Source organism: Amphiprion ocellaris, chromosome 10 (genome assembly GCF_022539595.1).
Source record: "Amphiprion ocellaris isolate individual 3 ecotype Okinawa chromosome 10, ASM2253959v1, whole genome shotgun sequence".
Classification (NCBI taxonomy): Eukaryota; Metazoa; Chordata; class Actinopteri; family Pomacentridae; genus Amphiprion; species Amphiprion ocellaris.
The window spans coordinates 12,663,800-12,683,465 of NC_072775.1; the positions used below are offsets into that span (position 1 = coordinate 12,663,800).

At 39.5% G+C, this 19,666-nt stretch overlaps 3 protein-coding genes across 9 annotated transcripts in view; 2 read left to right on the forward strand and 1 right to left on the reverse strand.

Moving 5' to 3' along the window:
• The window catches only part of pde4ca (phosphodiesterase 4C, cAMP-specific a), a 58,914-nt gene extending 54,431 nt beyond the window's left edge, over positions 1 to 4,483 (forward strand). For all 7 annotated transcript variants that reach the window (XM_023267656.3, XM_035946982.2, XM_035946983.2 and 4 more), the window contains 3 exons: positions 13 to 135; positions 602 to 784; positions 906 to 4,483. In XM_023267656.3, the coding sequence (XP_023123424.1) occupies positions 13 to 135; positions 602 to 784; positions 906 to 1,382 (783 nt within the window). In that variant the 3' untranslated portion in view covers positions 1,383 to 4,483. The remainder of the gene's footprint in view (positions 1 to 12; positions 136 to 601; positions 785 to 905) is intronic.
• Positions 4,484 to 5,919: 1,436 nt separating this feature from the next.
• On the forward strand, positions 5,920 to 16,728 carry LOC111566870 (ras-related protein Rab-3A-like). Its single transcript, XM_023267677.3, has 5 exons — positions 5,920 to 6,050; positions 8,377 to 8,601; positions 10,819 to 10,937; positions 12,590 to 12,714; positions 14,066 to 16,728. Exons 2-5 carry the CDS (start codon positions 8,377 to 8,379, stop codon positions 14,254 to 14,256), a joined length of 660 nt encoding a protein of 219 aa, XP_023123445.1. The 5' UTR covers positions 5,920 to 6,050; the 3' UTR covers positions 14,257 to 16,728.
• A 263-nt stretch (positions 16,729 to 16,991) lies between these two features.
• On the reverse strand, positions 16,992 to 18,909 carry LOC111566868 (transcription factor JunD-like). The gene has a single exon (XM_055014211.1). The coding sequence runs from the start codon at positions 18,657 to 18,659 to the stop codon at positions 17,721 to 17,723; it is 939 nt and encodes a 312-aa protein (XP_054870186.1). The 5' UTR covers positions 18,660 to 18,909; the 3' UTR covers positions 16,992 to 17,720.
• Between the last annotated feature and the right edge of the window lie 757 nt (positions 18,910 to 19,666).

The following is a 19,666-nucleotide window of genomic DNA, read 5'->3' on the forward strand; positions in this document are numbered from 1 at the left end:
GTGTTCTTGCAGGTGCTGGCCACTGACATGTCTAAACACATGAACCTATTAGCAGACCTGAAAACCATGGTGGAGACCAAGAAAGTTACCAGTCTAGGAGTCCTACTGTTAGACAACTATTCAGATCGCATACAGGTAAGAAATGTTTCATACAAAAACAGTAACCACTTGATGCCGGTTGTCGCAAATTCACATCATACCACTCTCATTCAGACTGCAGCCGAGATAGCGTATCCATTCCTCTGATGCCGGTTTGTGCATATTCAATATGTACCTCGGAACCTTTTGCAAACACTGGTTTCTCGTAGGACCGGTCGGAGTGGGACCTAATTATTATATATCTGTTATTATTATTGTATATCTGTTCTATGTGTAATAGACAAATTAACAATCTCCACTTAATTTAGCATCAGCTGCAAAGCAAAAACACACAAAATTTTTGTTTTTACCTAATTGTAAATAAATTTAGGCGTCAAGGGGTTAACCTCTTATGACCTTGTACAGCTGTGTTTAGAAAATGGATGAAGAAATAAAGAAAATGCATCTGCTGTAACTGCATTCATTTACTTGACAGTCACCCTCTGTGTATTTGTCACTGCAGGTTCTTCAGAACATGGTTCACTGTGCAGATCTGAGTAACCCTACCAAACCTCTTGAGTTGTACCGGCAATGGACAGATCGCATCATGGTGGAGTTTTTCACACAGGGGGACAGAGAGAGAGACAAAGGCATGGAGATCAGCCCTATGTGTGACAAACACAATGCCTCAATAGAGAAGAACCAGGTGTGGAATGAATCAACAGTCGTATTTCATGAAAATCAAACAGAACAGTGACTCAAAGTAAAAGATAAATGCCGACATAGATCACTACCACTAAATGCCTCTCTCTGTTTCGCTCTTTCAGGTGGGCTTCATCGACTACATCGTTCATCCTCTGTGGGAGACGTGGGCTGACCTGGTTCACCCCGATGCTCAGGAGATCCTGGACACACTGGAGGACAACAGAGAGTGGTACCAGAGCATGATCCCCCACAGCCCCTCACCCAACCCAGAGGGTCTGGAGGAGGGAGCCAACACTGGGGAAGCCTCAGCTCTGAGTGAAGGCGGCGTCTCCTCTGCAGCCGACAAGTTTCAGTTCGAGCTGACCTTGGAAGAAGAAGGAGAATCTGATACAGAAAGTCCGCCTGAGGAAGAGGAGGGCTACAGCAGCAGTAGGGGGCCTGAAGCCAGTAGAACTGATTCGACTCGACGGCTTCCCAAAATGCTCACTAGTGACTCAGGCAGGACGTTTTCTTTAGACTCTGAGAAAGATATGGCAGAAGACAGAGAGACAGGCCAAGAAGGCATCTCTGGAGTAGCACGCTTCCGACTCGGCACATAGCACCAGTCAAAAGTACTTTTTCTTTTGGCCTTTTTCTGTTTCATTTTTTCTTGATTTCGGTGCCTCATCCTCTGCCACTCCTCTTTTCCCACGCCAAGCAAACACCACCACCTCTGTTTTTCTTGAACAGAGTGATAGCAAGACTCAGGGTGGGGTGTACAGGAGTGCGGGTGATTGTGGGGGTTATTAAGAGGGTCTGCAGTTTTTTACAGCAGTCACTTGCACTGGAGAGAGACAGACTGAGTCACTGTTTTAGTGAGGACAGGAAACCAGGTTTCTGACCAGACCTTTGTGTTCTGTGTCTTTCATGCAGACAAACTATGGCTAAAGCTCTTCAGATACAATGAGAAGTTGAAAAAAAACCTTCCTTTTCTACCAACCAGCCTAAGGTCTGCTACAACTCAAAACAGAACTGTCTTCCTCTTTTGGAGTATTTGTGAAGAAAGTGAGGAAGTGATGAACGATGAACCGTGAAAACACAACAAAGTCTTTTAAGACTTCTTGCCAAACTTGCAAATTACAGGGACAATGCTGTTTTGCCTGCCTTTTTTTGTTTTTGTTTTTTCATTTATTTTCTGTTGTCTTTTATTTTAATCCATGCACACAAATGAAGATACAGTCAACAGCAGACTTGAAAGCAGTGGAAGCAAAGTAATTGCAGAAAGGAACTATGCATGGTTTTTATGCAGGAAACGTTAAATGTAGCAAATGTTTCAGTAACTCTTCGCTGTTATTGTACACATACTTTCAGGTGGTTGCACAACCTATTTAGTTGCGTTCAACATGCAGCTGTTCTGGAGGAAGATAGCAATGAATGAGCTGGCACTACATATTATTTTGATGTTGTCAGATGTATTATTTCCAGTTCTATAATCTTACACTAAGATATTGTCAGCAACAAACCTGAGCCAGTGTCAGTGTAGTGTTACGCAGTCATGGAATTACATCCAAAGCAGTTTGGACTGTGCATATGGTGCCTCCTAGTGTCCATAAATGGAACTGACGTTCTGGTACCAAGGCAAATGATATGCAAGGTTTTGGCCTATATGGAAAGTACATTCACAAGGTATTTAATGGTAGGACTACCACAAATTTCAGTTATGTTTTAGTTTTGTTGGTCATTTTTGATTATTTTGTTTGTCTATTTTTTAAATCTGAAGTCACACTTTTTCTCGTTTTGATGTTTGGCACCGATTTTTATCAGTTTGCCTTTAAGTTTGCCACATTTTAATTTTTGTTCACAGCTAGCCCTCGTTGTGGATTTTAAGGGCTCGAGCCAAAACATGAACACACTGGAGGCTGTGGAGTGAGAGACAGCAACCAGCACAGACACCGTGCAAAAACTAAATGCTACAGCACAGCTACAGATACATCACACTATCCTTTATCGTTACTAAATAACGTGTTAAACACAGCGTCCATCTACTGAAATGGGGTCTTTTGGTAACATCTACTTGCATAAAGAGTCATGAGGGTGTTTTATTAGAAGCATAAGGGTTGCAAAGACAGATTTTAGCATCATTGTAACTGTAAAAACCCAGTAGGTTACCAAGAGACAGTTTCCTGTGCCAGCATTTTCCTCTTTTTCCTCTCATTGATCAATATTTTGCTCTTCACAGGGACACAGTCAATGACAAACCAAGTGCCAAGCAAGCATGACACAACCCGTACTGTAATTTCCATTTTGCCACTGGCTACTTTCCATCAGTGACTGATAAAGTTGGTTGATTGTAGCACCCCGTGTGCCAATCTGACCTTAGTGTCTCTGTTTCTTTTTTCTAACTCCGGCTCAAACAGTAACTGAAACTGATATTGTCTTAAAACATTGATGCGTTTTTTGTGTGAGTGAGTGACTGGGTCAACTTTTTTGAAGTATTTGCTAAGATAAACCAAAGCACTTTGTATGGTACTTTTACAGTTCTGCACTTCCAGTTCAGTTGAAGATGTGTAACGTGACTGTTTCACTGTTTTTCTGTTGACAAATGGCCTGGTGGTTGAATTGAATTGCACGGGCTGGACCAGTACAGCTCCTAAAAGTTGGATGTTGGAGGGACTGAAGTTGTTTTTTGTGTTGTTGATGTTCTTTTTGTAATTGACTGTACAAAAAATTGTGTTTTGTTGAATTGCATGACATTGGCTGCAGGATTCAAACAATACGAAGAGTATATGGAGTACTTACTTACTAAACTTAACCTGTGGAGACACTTGTTTTATTTTATTACCATGAAACAGTCGTGTTTTAATGTGTGAATGAGCTGAAAGTTTTTCTCTTTTTTTTGGAAGACTTTTTTTTTTTTTTTTTTCAAACTTGGGATTTTTTTTTTCTGGTCACAGATGTGTTCACTGACATGCTGGAGTAAAATATGTGCAATCCTTTCTGTAGCCATAAACAGCACCAAACAGACCAACACTCAAGGATGCCTTCAACACTAAGGACTATTTAACAGCATCTTAACCAGCACAACATGCAAAGATTCAGTCTGTGTCTCTGCGTGTCACTAACTGTTTGATTTTGTACATTTTCCTCACAGTACTTTATGTACAACTTATTTATTATTTCTATATTATCTTTCAGAAACGATGACAAACAAGTAGACTTTTCTTCTGAGGTTTAGTACCTTTGTGTAGGCTGATGTGTGAGAAAGTCAAACAGGACAGATTTCAACTATTACTCAGCTTTTTTCCTTCTCATTTCGTTATGTGTGCAAATAACATTATACATAAGCAAAAATACTCATTTTCATGTTTTTTCTCGGTGTAAAAATAGTTGAGTGACAGATTTCAGTCTTGGTTTTCTGAAGCATCTCTTCTTTACTGTCTTCCTGTGTTTCCACTAATAAGGTCAGATCACATATTCATAAAAGGATCTCGCAGTGTGATCTGAGACTTCTTTGATTCACGGTAAAGATGATACAGTCACACAGCCTCAACAGTCTTTCTAGACCGGTATTTGTGTTCTTGGAGATTTTATGAATATGGGTCGTGAACTGAGACGCTGCAGCTTTGACAATCCAAACTCTGCTGTTTAACTGTGGGTGTGTTTGCCCTCTCTCCAACTAGAACTGTATGCCTTGCAAATAAAGGAAAAACTCCTCACTCTGTCATGTCTTGTTCTCTGCTTCAACAGGAACACTGAATGATAAATTATAAGTAGAGATAGCCATGTGTTAATAACTAGATATTTTTATTCTGAATCAATTCTAGACATACATGCTTTCCTTCCCATAAAAAGCAACATAATTAGTTTCAATGATTAATAAAAATACTTAAATAATAACAACAACAACAATAATAATAATAATAATAATAATAATAATAATAATAATAATAATAATAATAATAATAATAATAATAATAATAATAATAATAATAATAATAATAATGGTCATTCAATTAAATATTGATCACTTTTATGACACAGAATGACACTGGTAATGTGTATAACAAATGCAATAATAATTACAAAAGAGGAAATAAGAAAGGAGTAATCTATTTTCAGAAGTATTTATAATTACATATAAAACAGAATACAATAGTTTCATCTATCAAATAAAAGATAAAGCATTTGTGAAATTACAACAATCTAAAGTCTTAATGTGATAAAAATGTGATCTATTTTCTTTTTTAAAGTGAAATTTTATAATTATTCACAGTTATAGCTTATTTTTATTTTCATTTTTACATTATTTGACATTCAACGCGCACATTTTCTTTAGATTTTTATTTTATTTATTTTTTATTTATTCTTTTGTGTATTTCAAAAGTACAGAAAAATCTATTAAACAGGAAATATTCTGTAAAATTATTGATTTCAAGTAGTGTAACATAACTACGCACTAATAATAATACTAATATATTAACATACTAATAATTAGAATTTATTTATTTTTTATAGCTACAGCATTACAAGGCTGCAATGTGTTAATGCATCTGTGTTTATAGTAATCCAGTGTTGTAGCATCTATAAGTATAAGAGCCTTCTCTGTGTTACATGTAACAGAGTATTTATGGGGTAATTTTACTAACTATGTAAAGATCTGTGTGCCTTTTCCACCGCTGATGTTCATTCTTAAGTCCTGGCCCATTTTTAAACTTCTCTTTAAATAAAATTTACATTCTTTTATCACTTTGACAATAAATCCCTATTTATACTAACATATAAAACACAATATTTTATGGTCATAGACATACACATGTACATATAAATAGATTAGATCAGTGTAAGGAACTCAGGCAATGATTAAGTAAAGCCAAAGTGAACACAACACAAAAAACCAAGGCCATAAGTTGAATGTATTTATTCACTTTAATTCAGTTTTATTTATATATGGCCATTTCACAACAAAAGTCGCATTATGCCACTTCGCATAGTAACTTTAAGACCTTACACTGTCATATTTTACAGAGAAACCCAGTGAGTCCAAAAATCCAGTAATTCTGAATCAAAATCTCATGATTTAAAGAATGGGAGGCGGGGCTTGTGGAGTGAGTCGGGTCGGATCTGTGCTCTGATTGGCCGGCCGTCCTGTCAATCATTCTTACACTCTGTCTATGGTAAACGCTTATGCCGGAGCTGCCAATCAAGACGCGCACGAGCTACTGCAGGTGCAAAGCTGGGCGCTGTGTTAGCCGCTGCAGTGAAGCCGAGGAAAAAACACATATTTCACGGTAAACCCTGCGCTTATTTGTCTTTGCCGGCCAGTGTGAGTGTAACAGTAGCAACAGATAGCATGTGGGTCATCTGTATGTGCCAAGGTGTCTGATTTAGATAGAAAATTTAGTCGTAAATAAGCAAGAGTAACCTTCATTTGACATAGCTGGGATGCTTAGCTAGCTCCTGCTGCCACATTTAAATACTGGTAACGGTAACTGTGCTGCGCTAGCATTAAAGGTAGCGATGCTAGCCTAACTGTGTGTATTTTCTCTGGCTGAACTGCCGTTTTTTTATCAATATTAGTTTCTTTAACAGTCGTTTTACCTTTATCTGAGGTGGTATTTGCCATGTAACAAAGCGGCTTGTGATGCATTTTTTTATGTTTTTCTCCAGCTAACGTGAAGCAGGCTGTCAATTTCAGGGAGCTAAATAATCACTATAAAGCTAAGCTCCGCTGATGTGGTTCAGGCCGTTTGAATTCAAAACATGTTGTGTTCAAAAACAGTCAAAGGACACTACATATTTTCTGTATCGCTAATTTACAGGCGTCTACGAGGCAAATTCTGGCCAGCCATATGGCCATTCATAATTGGCTGGCCGGCCAGGCGCTCCACCGAGGTTCCCAGCCCTCCCTGGATGGGAAAGGATAGGCAGTTTAGCTGATGCTTAGCCTGCTAAGCCCTGATACTTCCGTCCTCTTATCTTGTATGAGGTGGAGGTGTGCAGAGCTGACATGTGTTATTGTCATGAAATTAAAACCTGTTATATATTGGTTGGTTGTTGTAGCACAGCCTCTTGGCGAAATAGGTTTATTCCGTTGTGGGGAAATTAAGTCAATGAGTATGTTTGGGAACCATTTAGACCTCATACAGCACACGATACTGGCATTATTTAACACCATCACGCATATACTTGAGGTAGTTTTAACATTGACATATGTATTTAGGTGTTCTGCCTCTGTTGGTGTAAATAATCATGATCTGTATTTGAATTTTTTGTGCATAAGCCTCGTAATTTTAACAGATATTGCACCTGCCTGTCATAATGTGTTTCATGGGGTTCAAAGAGAACAAACCAACTAAAACTCAAAAAAAAACAATCATACAATCATTGATATTAGTCAGCTGTTAAGCCCAACTGATACATACATGCTGTCTGTAGTGAAAAAGATGTGAGAATGCTTTGAAATGAAAACTTTTTTCATCAGTCCATTGCTAGAACTCTGCACAGCGTAACAATAACTTCCAGTAAAGATTCAATTATCTGATTAGTTGTTTGGTCTATGAAATGCCAGAAAATGGTAAAAAAAAAAAAAAAAAAAAAAAAGAAGAAAAAGAAAATGTCAGTCAGTGTTTCCTAAAGCCCAAGATGATGTCTGCAAATGTCTTGTTTGCCCACAACTCAAACATATTCCATTTACTGTCATAAAAAAATAAAGAATGAAGAAAACATTTAATTTTAAGAAGCTGTAATCTCAGAATTTTTCCTTTTTTTTTTCTTGGGAAAAAAACTGCTAATTGTTATCAAATTGGTTAACGCTAATGAAACAAAATGTCAACTAATTGATTAATTGGTACAGCTCTATTTAATATTATTGTTTGATGTTTCATGTTACACCTTTCAAACAGACATAATGCCATAATAGTGCAATCATTTTGTCCTTTTGGCTACATGTGTTTAAATTTTCTTTGTTACAGAGGTGTTGATGTTATTTCTCACTGAAAGGATTTGTCAGCCAAAGCTTAGCTTTAGAGGATGTTCGTAGCTGATATCAGTTTGATTTGGCTTTCCTCTTTGTCAGTAGTTTCCTTCTTGTGGTCTTTTCATTAAATCTACTTACAATGTGATTTGTAAAACATCCTTAAAATGTTTTGTCATCTAGAAAATAGTTGAAAATGCACAAACACAGTGGAGTAAAATATACAAGTTAGTCTGTTATTATTTGCCATAACTGAACCAAGATTTTGAAGTTTTATAAGGAGGCTGTATATCCTTTGTTCTTGTTCACAGTTTCTCTACAGCAAAATGTTTCAGCTAGTGGCAAAGGAATTGTGTCTGACACTGTAAATACAGGAGGTGAATGCATTATGTGAACATAACATGCAATAGCTAATGGAATCCGATACTGTGAACAAAATTTTGTCATTGTGAAGTTAATGTAATGTTTAATTTTTGCAGAGACCATAAAGAAGCTGTTATGCTACACTGATTTGTGGTGGTAGTGCTGTTGTATTTGCTTGTAATTCTATTGTTTGCCCCACCCTGTGTAAATTGGAGTGTGCATTTTTCTCAAGCATCTTTATACTAACTGATAACTGTGTGATTTCTGTTCTCACATAGATGGCGTCTGCAAATGCCACGTACGGACAGAAGGAGTCCACGGACCAGAACTTTGACTACATGTTTAAAATCCTTATCATTGGCAACAGCAGTGTAGGAAAGACTTCCTTCCTTTTCCGCTACGCAGACGACTCCTTCACGCCGGCCTTTGTCAGCACAGTGGGCATCGACTTCAAGGTCAAGACCATCTACAGGAACGACAAGAGAATAAAGCTACAGATCTGGGTGAGGACTTGCATCCATGAGTTTGTAGGTACAGATGGTCTAGTGGTTTCTAGAACAGGTCTCAGGGGAGGAAAAAAGAAATGTGGGAAACTATTTAGGAAAGAAAGTGAATCACCTGCAGGATTGCTTTTCTGTAGCTGACATTTGTGCAAAGCTGACAAATGAAAGTGAGAATTTGCCTTACTTTGTTTGTTGCTTTGTGCATATCAGTGTAATGCATTCAGCAGTGCTGCCCTGACCTTTGCTGTTCACAGTCAGGTACCTGGAAAATAGAATAGGTCTTTATTGTCACTGTTACAAAAAAAAAATCAGTTTAGCACTCTCCATATAGCATCAATGAAAATAAACTATATTAGGCAATATTAGACAGAGACTAAAATATATACAACCAAAATATAAGAGCAAATATACAATATGAAAACAGTTTGAATTACACCTAAACCTGAATATTGCACTTTTAGGCATGTCATATTATCATTCATGGTATAGGGAGAAGACATTTGACAGCCTGTGGATAAAAGCTGTTTTTGGGTCTGTTGGTTTTAACTCCAAGTGTCCTGAACTGGCTTCTAGGCCTGGTCCGAATAGCAATTTGTGGGCTCCGAATATTCGTCTCGTCAAATACTAATGAAATACTAATTTAGAAAATGACACATTTACCTAATGAATTATATTAACAATATATATAATAGAGGTAGTGCAAAACAGTGACATACATTTACATGAACGGATATTTCAGTAGCCTACCTACACTCTCTCCATGTTATGTGCCAGGAAGATGAGCATATCTTCATTTTCGGGCAACTGAACTCCTGGTTTTATTCACAATGTAGTCAGCCTTCAAGAAAATGCGCTCCGATGGATTGAAAGTGATCGTAAAGCACAGGCAGTATTTGGCTGCTAATGCAAGCTCAGGATAGCGGTCACATTTTTGTTTCCACCATCCAAGTGGGCCAGACTGGACTCTAGTCAGCCAAATAGTACCTTTGTCTTCTCTCCGAGTGTTTGGATCTCAAAATAAATATTCGGATACCACCACAACGACCGAATAGTCGGATGTTCGGGTCCAGCCCTACTGTCTTCCTGAGGGGAGAGTGATAAGAGAGTGTCCTGAGTGTGAGGGGTCTCTGGTGGTTCCCCTGGCTTTCCTTTGAAGTCTGCCGGTGTAAATGTCTCTGAACCACTCTGGTTCCTCTGCAGAGGAAAGGCTGTAACAGGTGGAGAAGGCTACCATTATTTGTATTACCTTTCATTACGTAATTACTAGAATGGGTGTTTAGAATCTCATATTCATATTTTCCTGCATGAAACAGTGATGCAGTGTACACACAACCTTAAACAGAAGAGAAATATTACAACAGTCAGATGAATAGCTATCACTTGAGATTTATAAAAAATGAGTCTGCAATGCTTGTATTTGTTAATGTCTTTTCAAAATTCTAAAAAAAAGTCTAGGTTGCAGCAGCTGTGTAATGACTTCAACTAACAGTTATTTTCTTTAATATTATCCTACTCATTGTTTTTCCAAGTAATTGTCGTTCCAGTTTCCCGATGTCCAAGATGACGTCTTCAGTTGTTTTGTTGTGTCTCAGCAATTAAAACCTAAACACATTCAGTTTACAGTGATGTAAAACAGTGGTAAGTGGAAAATAAGTCAGTTATCAGAATAGTCAGCAGCTAACTTTCTGTTGATTGTCCAATCAGCTCATTTAGCGCTACATTTCAACAAACTTACAAACTATTTGATTTGATTGTTCAAAATGTCCTTACTACCTGCTGACTGGGGTTTTTAAAAATCCATGTTTTTCATGCCCATCACCACTGTGACTAATGCGGGCCATCTTATGGTGCATCTGTAATGATTACCAGCTGTGTTAGACCTGGCCTCCTCAGTCCCCAGAATCATTTCATTTGCTGTGTAATGGCAATACCCTTGAAGCATACTTAACATGCGCCATAAAGCCCGACCCTGGGACCAATTGCTTATTATATGTGACACCAGAAGAATACGTAATGCTCATGAGAGTTTAGCTGAATGTTAGCGCTAGGCATTCATCAGGATGCGAATCCACAAGCATAAATTCTTTGCAGGTGCTGGGTATGCTTCTGGCTCTGTTTTCATTTTATTTTCAGACCCATCCTCTTCTGAATATAATACTGTACATACTTAAAAGCATATCCAAAGTAAAAACTCAATCTTTTCTTATGTGTGTTTAGGATACAGCTGGGCAGGAGCGCTACAGGACAATCACCACGGCCTACTACAGGGGAGCCATGGGCTTCATCCTCATGTATGACATCACCAATGAGGAGTCCTTCAACGCTGTACAAGACTGGTGAGGAACAGCTGAGTGTGTCTGTGTGCATGAAGATGGTGACTTAACAAGCTGCAATCTTATTTCCTCTTAATTTCCTCCAGCTTTCCTGCTGTTTATTAGTACAGTTTATCCATCATTTGAAGTCTTGAGATCTGGAACTTGACATATAGCGGAACCGCAGGAGTAGTCAGACAGTCTAATTATCTAAGTAACGTATTTGCATGTGGAAACAATAGTAATGTTTAAAACCGTCTGTTGCTTTGTCTAACTGCATGTCTGCACGACAGATAAGTTCTGTAGGTTGACATTGAACCAGAAAAAAGCAAAGCAGAATAAATGTACAGTAACAGTTGTAACAGGTTTAGACAACTGCACTGAGTTTAACTTAAAGTTATACTGTTTTAGTTACTTGTGCTTGTTGTTTAATGTTTATTTTATTTTTAAAATGGGACATTTTGCATTAATGTACATTTCCTTGTAAATATGAGAGATTGTAGCTGTACGGCTAATTTCCATCTCGTGTCCCATTGGCAGATTATAAATAAAGAAATTACAAATAACATAATATCATAACTGAACAAAGATGTACAAAAAAGAAAAACAAGCAACAAGCGATAACACGTAGTGCACATAACAGACAAAAGCTAGGGGACCGAGGCAGCTATCAAGCAGTAATTAACTAACATGTAAACATGATTATATTGCAAATATCTCTTTGCTATGTATGCTTATTGCACATATCCCTCTATCAGTATAGCACATTGCTATACTACACAAACCCCTCTGTCACTATAAGATAAGATTCCACTACATATATGCCTCTGACACTACTACACATAACTGTATTGCACATTTCTCTTCATCACTGTAAGCACCATTTTATAAGGTTTACATGTTTCTTGAATGATCAGTTTATATATTAATTTTTTGATATATTCATGGATTTGTATTTTTTGGTTATAAGGAAATGTTACATTTCATATGTGTTAGATTCAATTTCATGGTTATTTATAAGAAAATCAGAGTGTATGCAGTTTTGCTGTAGAGGGCGCTCTCGTGTTCTGTCATTACCCACAAAGAAGACATTGTTGTTTCTTTGACGTGAATGAGAGTATAAACGATGGCTGACGGGGCAACACGGTCTTTTCACTGTACCGTGCTGCGACGGCGAAAGTTGTCACACACGTAAAAGAGAACTCTCTGTGTCAATCATTTCAAGGAAGAGGTTAATGAAGAAAATGAAGAAAGCAACAATTAGCCTATACAATCACTATTGCACATATTCCTGTCTACATTACATATAATTACCCTATACATGCTCCTTTTAACACTCTTGCACATATCCCAGTATCACAATCGCTCATGATCCTTTAACACTGTTAGACATGATTGTATTGCACAAAGCCCACGTCTACACATTTAAAACAAACTACACAGTGTCACATGATGTGATCGAAATGTTCTACGGCTGCAAAATTAGGTATTGATTTAGATCTTTGTGGTCACAGTCTTGTAATGTTTTGATCACACCTCGTATAGAGTCATTATTAGTTTCATTCACGTCATCATAACCAGCGCACAAGTCTTCACAATATGTTAAAAAAACAACAACTTTAACATCTAAGAAACAAAAGGTGCTTGTGTGTTGATCACCATGTATCTTCTAACAGGTCGACCCAGATCAAGACATACTCGTGGGACAACGCTCAGGTCCTCTTGGTGGGGAACAAGTGTGATATGGAGGATGAGCGAGTGGTAGCTACAGAGAGGGGCCGGCAGCTGTCAGAACAGTTGGGTAAGTCAGCTGGTCATAACGAGAACTGGATAGCACGTCTCTGTTGTTGTACCACTCTGTATGTTTATCTGTCTCTCATTAGAATTGAATTACATTCGGATGCACAGATTTTGATTAAACTCTGCTTTTGTTTTTGAAGTTGTAGTTTTGTAAGCACACCTTGTTTATCATCTGTGGTGCACTCTTATGCCATTGTGATGCTTTCAGCTCGATATGTTACATTATTTTGTTGTGTTTGAAAGTCATGTTTTAGCAGTACAAGCTAAAGTTTCTGTAAATCAGAGGCAACAATGCCAGAGAGTTGCGCTACCATGATTCTTAGCCAACAGCATATGTCATAGAGATGTGATAACCAGCTCTTCAGTCACTACGATTCCATGTGAAGAGGTGCAAACGGGCCTAGTAGAGGCTTATTTAGACAAGTTAGGTGTAATATTTATTGCAGCAACACAAGCATACAAAATGAAGTATTTCGGTGGATAGACTTTAATAAGAATTAGCACTAGATAAAGGTATTAGAAACTGATTGGAGGAGGAAATTTCATTCACTTGACAACAAGGCTGCAGCATTTGATCTATTTGTTGGCTGTTAAATTTATCTCCAAATATTTTGCTAATGGATTTATCAGTTTGAGTAATTATTTAAGGGGAGAAATGTCTAAATTTTCAGACTGAAGCGTCTGAATTTTGAGTAGTTTCACATTTCTTTTCTTCCTAATGTCAGGAGCACTGAATATGTTTGCATTGTGGATAAAACAAGACATTTGACATTGTCATCTTGGACTTTCGAAAACACTGATGGACATTTTTTCACCATTTTTGGAGACCTAACAACTGATCAAATAATCAAGAAAATAACCAACAGAATAAATGACAGTGAAAATAATGGATAGCGACAGTCCTAATGGATGATCTGAAAAGCAGAGTGGCACAATTACAATGGATTTAAAGCACAGAAGCTGATTGGCTCAGGGAGTACTGACGTTAAGATTAAGAATTAAGTGATTTCAACAGCATGACAAAGCAGATGTGAGGAAGAGAACGGAGCAGCAGGACTGACTCATATTTACCATAGATTAATAAAGACAAACCGTGGTGAACAGATCTTCCTTATCGATCTCGTGTATAAGCTTCATTACACATAACAGACTCAGTATCAGCTCATCTATGATAAAGGGAGGAAGACTTAATATTCTGTTTAATTTGATACGAAGGGAAAATTCACCAGGTGTGAGCTGCCTGTCTGACAGCAGCCTCGATACATCCTGACATGATAAGTGGATTAGGTGGACAAGCTTCACATTGAAACGATAAGCGTCACCGTAGCTTGTGTCTCACTCTCTCCTGGCAGGTTTTGAGCACTTTGAAGCGAGTGCTAAAGACAACATCAACGTGAAGCAGACCTTCGAGCGGCTGGTAGACATCATCTGCGAGAGGATGGCGGAGAGTCTGGACAACAACGACCCGACCGTCACTGGAGCCAAACAGGGGCCACAGCTCAGCGAGCAGCCTCAGAGGTCCCATCAGGATTGTGCTTGCTGAACACAACCAACACAATACACAAACACACACACACACACATACACCGCTGTCCTGAAATCCACACACCTTTCTAGGGTTTTTTTAGTTTGCTTTCTTTTTCTTTTTCATATGTACATACACAACTTTACTACGCATTGAAACACTGCCATTCAGTGACACACTGGCTGCTTGAATTCTCCACCCCTCTCACTGCAGCATCCACACGAGGTGACTCCTCCTCCCCCAAAGACGTGGTGTTTTCAGGAATACCATCTTAAAGCTTTTATTCATTTCAGTGATACAGAGATTATGTGATGGTGCTCATTTAGTCAGAGGGGTGAAGAACATTTAACAGAGATACAATCCCAAATAATCTTTCTTTCATACTTGTATGCTTTTACTGTATGTACACACAAAAGCATACACACTATGCTGTATCTTAGCAGAGTTTAAAAAAAAAAGGCCATGAAAGGCTAAAACGACATCATTCCTTATTGACGTGTGTGTAACTGGGTTATGACGGAGCGATATCCTCCTCCCACTCAGCACTAACACCTCAGACCTAAATGGATTCCAATCATTTGCAAATGTTCTACTTTTAGTCCCACTAAAAATATGTTTGTAGCAGTGGATAGTTTCTTTTTTTTATGTTTCTGAGCTGGTCAAGTGTGTGTTTGAACAGTCCCAGTGTTGCGGTTGCAGATAATTTTGGCCCAAGCTTGAAGTCCAAACAGGGTTGTTGGAGAGTTTTTTTGTCTGTTTAATTGGAGGAATAGCAAAAGTGGTGCATATCAGTTTTCTAGTGGAGTCACATATTTATTGTTACATAATTAATGTGGGGCCCTTGTCAGAGTTTTTATTAGGAAAATTGAATGGCAGCATCAGTCGCTTGGTTGGTCCAGTATCAGGAGCAGCGGAGCCTCTGGGCTACTAGATTTTAGATTTTTAGTCTTGTTTTTTTTTACTTTTTTGTTATTGTTTTTTAAAGAATCCAACAAAATACAAGGATACGAGTGTATAAATGTTGAAAAGTCAATAAGTATGCATTTTAAAAAATGCATATTTAATATATATATATATATATATACATAGAAAATAAACATATTAATAATAGGGATGATTTGGGGATACTGGATTCCGACCTGTGCTTTAGTGAGAGGTGCATGTTGTTGATGTTTTTAACTGATTCTGGTTGGCTGGATTGTTATTTGTATGAGCTGTTGTCTGAATTTAAAGCCCATCTGTCCTACAGTTTCGGTACTTGGAGGTTCCAAATAGGGCTAAAGGTTTCAGATGTTAAGCCCGTGGCCCCTTCACATTGTATTAACTTTCATTCAATGCATACAATGTGCAACATGCACTCACTAGAAAGGCATGTGATTCAGTGTGAGCACTGGTGCAGTACAGACCTGTCATGTCCATCAAATTCCAGATAGTCTCTTCCGTCTTTGTAGATGATCTTTTTGTCTTTATTTTTGGCGGATTATGACGTTTTGAAGCATGTTAAATGTCAAATTATGAGTCTTATTTCTCTCTCTGATGCTACGGTTAAGGGACTCATCTGCTTGTGTATTCAGTACAAACCTTCTGTAAGTCATGCATTCACAAATGCGCTGAGGCATGCACAAATAGTTTTGCCACGTAAATTATTTATTTTGTATTATTTATAACTTATTTTTAAGGTAGTGTTCTTCCTAGATTATGCAGTGCATCCTGCACTCAGCTTTTTAAAGAGATGTTCAGTAGTATTCAGTTGCTCTAACTGTCCCAGCTTTTAAATGAAAAAAAGGAAAATGTGTGTTTACAGTGCACAATGTGCAAAGTCTAAGATGCTTCCTCATGAGGAAAGTTAAACATTCCAGTGTAAGAACCTCTTATCATGTCTATGTGGCTTTGCTGGGAAGTTTGTTTGTCTTTTCATATCAGTTATATAACTTTTAAGACTTAGTAGTGTAAAAGCAGTTGGGGTTTTTTTCTCTCCGCGCAAAAATCGGCAACACACATTCCTTCTGAGAGTTTGTAACGCAAGGACTGTACTTGGGTGTGTGAATGTACAGTTTCTAAAGGGAGTCTTGCTAATTGTTCTTTCCTAAGAGGTCTTAACAATAAATTTAGAGCCAAAAAAGCGCCTGTGCTGTCAAACATGTCTGCTAGTTTTTATGCTCTAGCTTCAAACAGGGAGTGTTTCTGGGAAGTAAACTGAATACTCTGAACACTTCATTAAAAAGTCATTCTTATCACATTTGTTCACATTTGACTTGTTTGTTGTTTTTTTTTGTTACTTTATTTATTGTGTTTTGCTACAGCTACTTGCCGATTACTTAGGAACACATATCGGTCCTCTCCTCCTCCCTCCCTCTCTGCCTGTCATAAATAACCCTTGTAAATAGAAATTTTCTGCCCATCAGGCATTAGTTGTGTGAATTGTGCTGTAATTCTGTAATGCCAGGTTTACGAAACTGAGGAATCAATAAACAAATTCTTAAAGCTGGAGTTCTGTGCTGGTACAAGTATGATTTTCAAGAAGTGTACATGTGATGTTTCAGAAATGGTTTAGGGCAACCTTTACTGTGCCCAGCAGAGGGCATAATGCTGCAATAATGTCTCCTTTTCTACCCTTAGACTTGTTTGACCATCTATGGTTTGGTTCAGCTTCTCTACTGCACTTAATACAACACCCACAGTGTCAACTGTGCTGCACAAGATAAGAGCAAGGATTTTTAAAAAAGCGATGCACTGAAACCAACACATCGGGCAGCCTTTTAGTAATGTAGTGAATTTAATAAATGTCAGGTAGAGACTCCATTACACATGGATACATAGGGTTTCTCAGCACGTACACATACATTCATGGAAGTTTGGCGACTGAACAACTACACAGCAGCCACCATAATGAAAAATACAATGGTTACTGTACACAAAAGCAACAAGATATGCAGTGTTCATTTTTGCAAAAAAAACAAAAAGGAAATAAGACCATATGTAAAATAAGAAATGTTTCAGTAAATAAAATATATATATTTGTCATTGCTAAGTGTTTGTAAACAAGTAAGGCATTATATTACACAGTGGATGACAGCACTTGGTGACACCCTGGTGTTTGGTTGCACCCTTGTTGAGATTGTCCAGCTTACACAGATAAATGCTATCCTGTACCAGTCCAGTGGATAGCAGGTTGCTACATGGCTTTCTTTACAAAGTGAGTCTGTTTTCCTGGAATAACACTGCCAGCTTGTCATGGATCAAAACAGGCTGCAGTCCATACCTGCTGCTGTTTAACCTTTCACTTTCCAGTTGACTTGCAGCTCTTATGGAGGCCTGTTTAGTTTTATACACAAGTCTGTTTCGTTTTCCCAGCCTTCTATGTGCATTTACAATGGGCCTCTCATTAAGTCTCTGATAAGGATTCTGGGCTACAGAAGGCAGAATGTTCCTTTATAACGCAGGCCTGAATCCTCGGAGCTGTAAAAACATGAAGAGCACCATTAGTACGCCTGGACCTGGTTTGGTAAAAGCTGGCATCCGCTGCTAACGTGGTTCATCACCTTCTGCTTGAGCTGGGCCACTTGCTCCCTGAGGACGCTGGCTGTGGAGGCCAGCTCGGTGTTCTGCGTTTTCAGGGTCTTCACCTTGTCCTCCAGCCGAGAGATCCTCTCCAGCTTCCTCTTGCGACATTTGGAGGCGGCTATCCTGTTCCGCAGCTTCTTCCTCTCCGCCTTGATGCGCTCCTGGTTGTCCATGTCGATGGGAGACAGGGGAGGACTGTCCCCGAAGCTCTGCATGTCCGGTACCGTCTGCGGCTCGTCTTTCACCGCACCGACCGTCTGGAGTCGTGACAGCGCCGCCGCAGCCGCCGCCTGTTGCTGCGCGCTGCTCAGATGAGACGGCGGCGGCGGGAAGGGGATGGTGTCCGTGGAGTAGTTGATGGTGGTGGCTCCCAGCGGACTGGCAGCATAGCCGTTCAGGGTAGTGTACACGGGGAGGTCTGGGTTCTGGAGCCCGGCGGAGGCGGCTGCGTTGGAGGACCCGAGGAGCTCCAGTCTGTCCACGGAGACGCAGCCCGCCTCGTTCAGCTGGTTCTGCTTGTGAAGATCCTCCAGCGCCTTGACGAAGCCCTCCGCGAAATCCTGCTCGTCGCTGGCCGACTTCGGGTACAGGAACTGGGAGGCGGAGTTGGTGGTGGTGGTGACCAGACCGTTGGACTGGATGATAAGGCGCTCCAGATCCGGAGAGGTGAGTTTCAGGAGTCCCAAGTCTGGGGAGTTGAGGAGTCCGTCTGCGTCCCGAAGCGGGTTGGATTTGAGCTCGGCGTTCTGGTCGTCCAAGTTCAGGTTAATTTCCTTCTTCATCATCGTGCTCTGGGGATAGATGCTGGAGACCCTCGGAGTGTTGACCACGGCGCCTGGGTAGAGGCTTGTTTCCATTCTACACCCTCATATGAGGGAGTGTTGAGCGTTACGCATTAACGATTGTCCAACAGTCTCATCCAGACATGAGGAAATCAGCTGATCCTCCTTTTATGCGTCTCCTTTATTCCTTCTCCGTCTGCTATCAGTCACTCTATCAGACCACTTGAGCTGTTACGCCTGAGGGGCTCTGATGTGTTTCTCCTGCGCTCCTGTGATATTGTCTTTTCCCGATGGCACGACTGCTATGCGCAGCGCCAGACCTTGCTCGCTTTCTAGCCCTAAAAATTCCATTATGTCACTCCAGAGCGCGGAGATTGGCCCAAAATGACGTTGGTTTCCGGTTCAATTTGAATAAGGGGCCGAGCCGGTCTTTATTGCCATGGAGACTCGAGGTAAACTACAAACAGTGCAATGCATTGTGGTTTGATGTCATAGCATAAAAAAGCTCAGGGTCGCCAAAAGAGAGCAGAGACTGGGCGGGGAAGGTGTAAGAGGCGAAGGCCAAGGAAAGGAAGAACAGAGGAACAGGCTCTACAGAAAATGTCCCTTCGGCTCAGGCTGAGGCAGGTTTTAATGAAACTGATAGAATATAATAAAACAGGAGGAGCAGGGCAGGATAAAACCATAATCTGCTCCTCTGGGTCGAAGTTCAATCTTTAATTGCTGAGTTGTTCATCAGACTTTGGCTCTCATTGCTGATAAGCTCAACTTTCACCTAAATACGACCAGAAGAGACACTTAAAAATGAAACAACTATGTTGTTTCACTGTGTCCTCAAAGTGCTTCTGGTTAAAGGGAGCATAAAATAGAAAAGGGGAAGGAAACAGTGACAGTAGAATGAGGAAACCAGTGTTTTCTGTGATTGAAGGAAAGCTTGTGGAAACACGGACATCAGTGGCTAAAAACTCTCTGTTTTCGTAGTTTTCATGGCTAGTGAATGCTGAGCTGCTCAAATGTTCCAGAAATACATGCAGCTATATTAAAAATCATCATAATGAAGCATCGAACAGTGAAATTGCAGC